The sequence below is a fragment of the Elephantulus edwardii genome, unplaced genomic scaffold (genome assembly GCF_000299155.1).
Source record: "Elephantulus edwardii isolate Elephantulus edwardi_28Jun2011 unplaced genomic scaffold, EleEdw1.0 scaffold00082, whole genome shotgun sequence".
NCBI lineage: Eukaryota > Metazoa > Chordata > Mammalia > Macroscelidea > Macroscelididae > Elephantulus > Elephantulus edwardii.
This window is the reverse complement of record NW_006399832.1, coordinates 8,276,514-8,286,083: the sequence shown is the minus strand read 5'-3', so window position 1 is coordinate 8,286,083 and position 9,570 is coordinate 8,276,514. Positions and strand designations below refer to the sequence as shown.

At 36.6% G+C, this 9,570-nt stretch overlaps 1 protein-coding gene across 4 annotated transcripts in view; it reads left to right on the top strand.

Annotated features, from left to right (window-relative positions):
- The window catches only part of SSBP2 (single-stranded DNA binding protein 2), a 427,469-nt gene that overhangs the window by 136,197 nt on the left and 281,702 nt on the right, over positions 1-9,570 (top strand). For all 4 annotated transcript variants that reach the window (XM_006889864.1, XM_006889861.1, XM_006889862.1 and 1 more), the window contains exon 2: positions 5,211-5,283. In XM_006889864.1, the coding sequence (XP_006889926.1) occupies positions 5,211-5,283 (73 nt within the window). The remainder of the gene's footprint in view (positions 1-5,210; positions 5,284-9,570) is intronic.

Sequence of the window (9,570 nt, the reverse complement as noted above, 5' to 3'; positions counted from 1 at the left end):
TTCTGGGGCTTCGTCTGACATAGTTTGGACATGTTGCAAGGAGAGACAGGTCTTTGGAGAGGGACATCATGCTGGGTAGAGTAGAGGGACAGCGCAGGAGGGGAAGACACTCTATGACGGGATGGGTGTGTCAGAAGCAGTGCCGTTGGCACAGGATAGAGCAGGTTTGGGGGCTGTTGTACATAGGGTCTCTATGAGTCGCAAACGACTCGACAGCACATAACAACAACAGCAGCAACAGATAACTAATACATAGTTTAAATTGTTACTCTAACTAGAAATTCTGCTAAAGATTATCCAAAAATAACTGGAACAGTTCATTGACCAAGAGCTACCAGAAATACAAGATCGTTTTAGAAGAGGCAGTGGGACTACAGACATTATTGCCAGTGTCAGATGAATCTTGTCCGAAAGTAGAGAATACTAGAGGAATGTCTGTCTATGTTTCATTGACTATTCAGATAACAACACATTGTGGCTAACCTTGAGAAGAAGAGGAATCTCATAACAATTGATTGTGCTCAAGTGAAACGTATTCTTGGACCAGGAAACAGTCCTCAGAACAGAGCAAGGAAACACTGTATGTCTCAGAATTGCAAAAGAAGTGGGATGTGTCCTGTCTCCATACGTTTTAAGTGTGTATGCAGAACAGATCATTTGGGAGGCTGGGCTTTATGAGGAGGATTGGAGAAAGACTCATCAACAACCTGCATTATGCAGGTTAGACAACTTTGTTTTCCGAAACTGAGGAGGACCTGAAGTATTTGCTGCAGCAGGTCTAGAACTAAAGCTCAACATCAAGAAGACAAAGATTCTCTTCTACTGGGCTAATTGGCAGCACCATGATAGATGGAAAAGAGATTGAGGTTGCTTGCAATTTCAGCCTTCTCAGCTCCACAATCAATACTCTTGGTACCAGCAGTCAGGAAACCAAAAGATAAATTTCATTGGAAGAAATCTGCTGGAGAAGGGACCTCTCCACAGTGCTAAAGAGTAATGATGTTAGTTTAGGGACTAAGGTGCGACTGATCCAGGCTATCGTCTTCGTAGTTACTTGAAATGCATCAGAGACGTGAACAATGACTAAGGAATAGAAGGAGGATCGATGCCTTTGAGTTGTGGTGCTAGAGAAGAGGTAAAACATACCAAGGATTGTGAGGAGAGCAAATAAATCTGTCCTGGAGAGGGTGAAACCAGTTCGTTCCCTGGAGGCAAGCATTTTCAGGCTCCATCTCTCTTACTTTGGGCACATGGTCAGGAGGGACCAGTCGTTGGAGAGAAACATCATGCTTGGAAAGGTGGAGGGATGGCGCAGAAGAGGAAGACCCTGGATAAGATGGACTGACAAGGTAACTGGGGTAATATGAGTAGGTGTGTCAGTGTCAGTGAGTCTAGCTGAGGATAGGGCAGAATGCAGGCTATTGTACATAGCATTACTGTGAGTTGCATATAATTTGATGCACACAACAACAAAAACAAACAAGAAACAGTTAATACTTCTTAGAGTTTCTAAAAAAAAGGAAAATTTCTGAGTATATATGGCTTAAATATCTACATCCATATGTACCTTTAAAGTTTCAGTGTTCAGTAGGAAATAAAATGCTACCTTATCTTTGATCATCTTGTGTTACTGGATAAGAAATTATGCTATGATTTTCCTGGAAGGATGGACATTTGTTAAGTACAGGGCCAAAATGTCACATCCTACACTACCCACACACCTGGAACTATTTGTGTCCAAGCATATCTTCATTGCAGGTTTTTTCCTCCCTTAAGAATTTCTTGATTAATCTTAGGTCAGATGTCCAGAATATCTATTGTGAGGAGCTTATGAGAAATGCAATATATCTCTATCTCATACTAGAGCAAATAGCTTTTGGTTTTGCCCTTGTTCCGAAGGGTTCCTCATCTCCAGGAAGGGGAAGCCGGAGGAATGGCAAGTGTGGAGATGTTGTAGCATTAGAACTCACTACATGGCTTAGTAATATAGTTTAATGAGATACTGGGGCAAAAGTGTAACAATAATTGTTTCCGTTTATTGTGCTCTCTCAATCACTTGGATTGACTGTAACAGTGAGCACCTGGATGGCAGAAATTATGAGGATGACATTGAATAGAATGACGTTCCAATCTGTTGTTCATAGGGTTGCTATGAGTCCTGGTCAACAGGACAGCACCTAGCAACAACAACAATAACAAAGGAGGAAAATATTGTTATTCTAAATTTACAAATGAGGAAACAAATTATGTTCCATTTAGGTTGACACCGCTATTAATAAAATCAAGTAGAGATGGTGCTGGGGGAAAAACGGCTTGTAAAAAACAAAGGATCTGCGTGAAAAGACAGGGAGATGATGGACAAGGTCCAATGGTTATTACTTCTATAAAACATAATGCATAAGAATGGTTGAATGAAACAGTGTAAATGAAGAATAGCATTAGACACAATGTAGTTGAACTTGGTAAAGCAATGAAAAGAAAAAGGGGTAATTTGAAGAAGTAGATTTGGAGGTTGGGAGAGGTGATAGGTTTAAAGGGATAGGTTTAGAAACCCTATAGGATAGTTAAAATAGTGTCATGTGTTATGAAGTCTTAAAGTGATAGTTAATTAGACCTTCATCCCTGCTTTGCTCACAGCCACTTTTAGGGGGGCGTAATCTTTACTTCTGAGAAGCATGAATTTTTTCAAAGGGGAGGATGGAACTGGACAGAGATGGGGATAGATATTTCTTAGGAACATAAACAACAACATATAATGTCAGCATCCTGTTGGTAATGATGGGCTATCACAGCGGAGGTTGTAAGAATAGAAATATAGTAATACCATCTTGGAACATGCTTCAGAATCTCCAGTTAGTGTAAAACCTCTTATCCCTACTGAGTCTGATTTTTTTGTTTGTTTTCTGAAACAGTGATAGAATCATTGTTCTAGAGCGATAAAGAAAGTGGAGATGTTGCTTTAATTCTACCTATAAAGAGAAATCTTCTTTTATTTAATTGGGAGAAACAAGTATTACTGCAACTACTCTAAGCTGGGCGGAATTGTGCTTCATTGGATAGTCATGGCTGTGACCTTTTGAAGCAGATCTGGTGTTCCTTCTGAGACACTAGTGTGTGTGTGGGGGGGTTCAACAGTCAACCTTTTGGTCAGTAATGAAGTTGTAATCATTTGCATTACTTAAAGTCTCCTTAAACTGATTAATCTGTTACAGTTATGCACTGAGTCAGAACTGACTCAGACCTCCCAGATTATCAGAGGCTGTACATTGTAGGAGAGGAGATTACCCATCTTTCTCACACAGAGAAGCTTCTTTAATATTGTTTAATATTTCAAAAAGGAAATTAAAGAGTGACTCACTTTCATGAATAAAATTTATTGTAAGAAAACAGCAGCACACGTGTTAAGCCTTTGACTGTTCTGGTGTTATCTTTCCTTAGTTATATCGCTGTGCAGCTCACTCTGCCTCTCATTCCCAAATACTCCAAAAGTGTAGGAAGCTTCCTTGTTCAGTCTTTGACTCAGAACTGGGTCTCATCTAGCTTGTACTACTCTTTGAGCTCTGGACTTAAAAGTTTTACAAGCTATTGGGAGTTATATGAGACTGCATTCTTTGCACTTAGGCAGTGAGGCATTGAACTGTGTAGTAATTTTGTGTAAGTAATTTTAAGATATGATAGTCTGCCTAGGAAAAACGAACATATTCTAATTTTAAGGTGGAAAATACCAGTATGGTCAGAAAATAAGTGTGCTGGAACTGGGAACCTTTGGTTAGAAGGATAGAGTGTGTAAAATGTCTGTGGTGTGTTGGGTTTTGATTTTTTTAAGATTTAAGGCTAAGAGTCACTTGAAGAGTTCGTTTACTGGCTTGTTTGTTTTGAAACTACAGTGACATTTTAATCTCCTTATTTCTCCTGATGTGCTTTGAGCAGTGAGACACTGCTACCCAAAGAAGCATGTCAGACCTCTCAGGTGTTAGGGTAAAAAAAATGTTGAGAAGCAGTGATCCAGGAAATGCCATTCAACTCGAAGACATTAGGAGATGTTTCTGAATTGCATAAATATATTCACTGTCAATAAAACACGGCATCTGTAAATAAGCTCAATAGATGTTACTCTCTTTTAAGGTGCTTGGCAATTACAGGATGATTCTTATTTTAAGTGTTGGATAATTCTAGATTTGGCAAATAATTAAATGGACAGAATAACTGAATTTGCACAGGCTTTCTTTTTTAATGACAGATGCATGCAATGTTTTCATGAAAATGGGAGAAAATGTTCACTTTTGCAAATGTCATCAATCTTTTAACAATCAAAAATTCATTTGGCAAGAGAAGTGGTAGAGCGCTACAGAATTGTGCTTATTGTTACATTGTATTGTTTACTGTAAACCTGGCTCAATATTGGTAAATACAGAGTAGCAGAAACTGAACTGTTGTGAGCTCTCTGGGCAATGGTCCAAGATATCATTAAAAATACTGCCTCAAACTAATTTGAGTTTATGAATAATATTTTGTTAACAGCTCAACTGAAATTGAGCCACATGGTGTAGCTTAAAAATTGTCAATCCACAGATAATGAGAGTAGGATTAGTGCATAGTGCACACTTAATATTCTGAATTTGAATAGTTAATTTATATAAAATTTGTGTTAACCGTTAAACTATAAGCAGCACATGCTTAATATGATTTGATATATTGAAAATTTATTTAATACTGTGGCTTGTTGAAAATCTTAATGCCTTGAAAACATTTATTTAACAATCAAACTTTGAGAATAAGAAGATATTTCTAAACTTCTTTAGGAATATATGTGTAAACCGCTAGGCATTGGGAAGGTTCAATACATTTATTTATTTTGCTAATAAAATAGAATTAAACCTTAAAGTAGAATAGTTAGTTTTTATTTATAAATGATATTAAATATAAGAAAGATTGATGTTATGAATGAAAATTGACTGATGACAGAAATCCATATTTATATGTTTCTTATCAAGAAAAGATATATTTGTCTTTTTAAAATATATTGTTTTAATTAGTTTTAGAATTTTTCCTTGATATAAATGTATAAACTCCCAATTAGAAGTTATGGGAAGGGCTGATTTTCTAACAGTGTTAGGGTAGAAATTTTTTGCTGGGGAAAGGTATGTATTATTTAAAGAGTGAATTTTAAATATTTCTTTTCTCAATAAATGTTTTATTCATTTTTTTAGGTTAGCACTCTACGTATATGAATATCTGCTCCATGTAGGAGCTCAGAAATCTGCTCAGACATTTTTATCAGAGGTATGTTTTATGTATTTTCCTCCACTGCATTTTGACAGTTATTTGAAAAATTTGATGGTTACATATTTATTGTGAATACTTAGTTACCAGTATGTTTAATATAGTCTTTATAGATTCTTTTAAAAATATATTTAATATCTTGAAATACTATTTTCATGCCCCTTGGTCATTTTCTACTTTTCAGCCTTTTTCTTATCTTTAGAAATGAAAGCTAATGAGTTCCTTGATGATAATAATAAAAATCTTTCTTAACCAAACCAGAAAAACAACCGAAATAACAAACCACTGTATCTCTAATTCTCGCTATATCTGATTTCAGCTTCATTTACAATTCTGGAAAATGTGCTTTTTATTTGTTTTAATATGGCATGAATAATGCTTGATTGATCACTAATTTCAGTTAGAAAATATTTGAATAATATTATTTCAAGGTCTTGTTTTGCTTTTGGCTCTTCCTAACATTTAAAAAACTTTATTTTGAGCTTTTTTATCTTCTTTTTCTTCTTTAATTTGTAAAATGATGATGAGAATGATAATTTTGAGTCCTGTTATGTATTAGGCAAGATGGTTTGCATATATCTAATTCTTAAAAGACATTTGGAAGGCAGGTGGTGCTATTCTCAATTTTATAGGAATAACAGAACTTAGAGAGTTTTCCTAATTGGCTCATAGTCACACAGCTCAATGAATAATGGAATTAGAAGTCAAACCTCCACCTTTCCCCCTTGGTTTTCACTACTCTATTATTAGGTTAGAGAATTCATTGCAGTGGCCACCCAGAACTCAACCATGATTATGGGTTTTTTAAGGGGAAGTCCTTGGTAGCTTAGTAGTAAGAAGTTACCGTGTCAACCCAAAGACAGGTGGTTTGAATCCTCTAGCTGCTGCACATGAGAAAGATGAGCAGTCTCCTCCTGTGCAATTTACAGCTTCTAAAAACCCAATAGAGGCTCAGCTGGGTGTTGGTTCTGACTCAGTGGCGCATAACAGCAATACCAATGTAAAACTCATTGCATCAAGTTGGAACCAGGTCATAACTGACTCTGTAGTGGGCTTTCATAAACAGAAAACGACACAGGGGAGATTGCTGGTCTTTCTCTCATAGAGCTGGTGGTGGATTAATTCGGCTGGGTCGCACTACCCTTGGGTTAGCAGTGCATCTCCCTATGGACTGCACTACCAGAAGTTGGGGTAACAGGTTGCAATTCAGGCCGAAACACTCTGGATGCCATTCTTCAGGAAGGACAGCTTCTTTTTAGGTGTGCTCTCATGCAGGCTCCCCCTGCCCTTCGTCCTAGGGGCTCTCTAGACCCTGCCTCAACAGTTCTGAAGCATTACAAAGCTTTCTTAATTTTGCCAGTCATGTGTCCTCCATCGCACTCTGCCTAGGCCAAGGTGCTTGGATCTTTCTCGGTGGGGAAGCAGATTCCATTCAGCTCTGGTTCACACCGATCTCTGTTTTTCCTGTACCTCTGCTGCTGCTTGTACCACTGCTGTGCCTAAGTGTCTGTGTTGTACTGTCTCACACAGGAATCTCTGGCCTAGAGGACACTCAGCTGCTTCTTTCTTAATGATACTGAAAGCCCCATTTTCTGCCTCTGAAACTACTTATTTTAAACTTGCCAGGATAGCAAAACTGACCAATCCCCTCATTAGTGGTTTACAAACTGTATTTGTGTACCCCCAACAGGGTAGAGCAAGCTCAGGGCTATTATACATAGGGTCACTATGAGTCGCAAGCCACTCAACGGCACATAACAACAACAATAACAACAACCACACAACCCAAATGGTGTAACTTACTTTTTTAATAAGCTATTCAGTCCCTTTGATGGGACCACAAGCACCTCCTATTGTGTAATTGTTACTATTCATGTCATGAAAGTTAAAGTCAATGGCTAGAAAAGGCATATTGAATAAATGATTATGCCACTAACCATATATGGTTTTGAACAGTTGAAGTATTAATAGTTTGATTTGAGAAGTACTCCTAGAGTGTACACACTGATATTTTGAAGATTTAATAGGAATTTTTTTTATCACACATTTAAATGATTATGTTTTTAGATGTATTGAGTTAAACAAAATATGAGAATTAATTTTTCATGCAAGGAAGACCATTTAATATACTCATTATTCAAATTTATGTATCAGCCACTAATGCCAAGATGAAAAATTGAGCATTTTTACCAACTTGTGTAGTATGAAATTTATCAAACATGGATTTTAAGTTTTATACAACTACTGATGTTTGGAAAGTGAAAATGGGAAATGAAGAAGAATCAATAATTGGAAAATAAGGCCTTGCTAATAGAAACTGTGAGGAAGAGTATATGATATAGTTTTGTAAGACTAACAGTTTTCACCTTTTCAACAGGACAGATGATAACTATACACCTAGACTTGTCCAAATGAAATACCTAAGAATCTAATTAACTATGTGGATATAAGGGGTCATCAATCAGAATAAGGCCCAGGGGGTGATAGCCAAACAGAACATTAATTGCTATTCTGGTAAGTTCAAGGTGAAGCTGAAGAAAACAAAACAATTCCACAAAATAAAAAGTACCGCCTTGAGTATACCCCAAGTGTATTTGGAGATCATCATCCATGCAGATTTGATGCATTGAACTCTCGTGATGAAGATCTCATGAATCGTGGAATGACATCAAGGAAACCCTATGTGAGGAAAGCAAAAGGTCATTAAAAAGGTAGAAAAGAACAAGAAAGATGTCAGAACAAATTCTGAAACTTGCATTTAAACTTAGAGTAAGGAAGGAGGAATGGAAATAGGAAATGCGGGAAGAAGTTTGGTGAGTATTGTTATAGTGGGAGATTTAGTCACTAGTTTGCTTTTTAAACCTTTACACAAATCACAATAAAATAAAGTGAAAGGAATATATGAGTAAGTTAAAGAGTCCAATGGGAGATTGCAAAGGACAGCTTAAGAAGTCAGTGAACAGTTTTATCATGAAATGTATGAGCACTTGGATTTAGAAAACCAAAAGTGAAGTATTGCATTTCTGAAGCTGAAAGGACTGAGAAGAAATTCAAGTCCTGATTTCTAATACTGATGGGTTCCATCAGAAAAGTATTTAATGATGCTGAAAGCTTCTGAAAAGTGGAACAAACATGAATTCACTGTTCCAGAAAGAAATGACCAATGATTATGCATTTCTGGAAGTAGCATATGATCAAGAAACAATGGTGCTGATAAAAGTCCAAGCTTCACTGAAGGTATTGGTGATAAACAAGATTCCAGGAATTGGTAGAATTGAGATGTTTCAATAAATGAAGGTGATGTTCAAACTGCTCACTTGATTACGCCAAGAAATTTTGAAGAAACTACTAGGGTAGTCAACTGTAAGAGTTACATATTCATGTGAATTCCAAAGAAAGGTGATCCAATAGCATATGGAAGTCATCAGACAATAACATTAATATCACACAAAAGTAAAATCTTAAAGAAGACAATAAATAATTGCATTGTATCAACAGAAAATGCCCAGAAATTCAAGGTGGATTCAGAAGAGAATGTGGAAAGAGGAATATCATGGCTAATGTTGAAGAGATCTGTGATGAAAGCAGAGAATACTAGAACTTTTTTTATCTGTGTTTTATTGTTTTATCACATTTGAGGATCATAATGAAGTATGACTAATGTGAAAAAGGATAGGAATTCGGGATCAACTAATTGCGCTAATGTTGAATCTGTACATAGAACAAGAGACAGTTGTTTAAACAGAACAAATTGATAATTCATAGTTTCAAATCCGAAGGGCATGGATCAAGGTAGCATCCCTTCACCACACTTACTCATTCTGTATTCTGAACAACTAATCTAAGAAGCTAGATTTTATGAAGAATGTGGCATTAGAATTGAAAGAAGGGACATTAATAAAGTGCAGTATGCAGATGACCCACATTTCCTTGTTCAAAATTAAGAGGATCAGAAGCACATAATAATTATTATAAATAACTATTTATAAACTATGTTATTATTATTGTTGTTGATTGTTATTGAGTCAAGCAAGACTCATATTGACCTTATGAACAAAAGACCTAAAGACTTTCTATAACTGCCATTTTTTTCAAGGTTCATAGAGTTTCCAGAGGCATGTTGTTAGATTAACTATGTTGTTGTTGTTGTCATGTGCTGTCGAGTCATTTATAACTCATAGCGACCCTATGTACAATAGCCCTAAACCCTGCTCTATCCTGTGCCAGCCGCATTGCCTCTGACACACCCATCCCCATTACCCCAGTCACTGAATCAATCAACCTCAT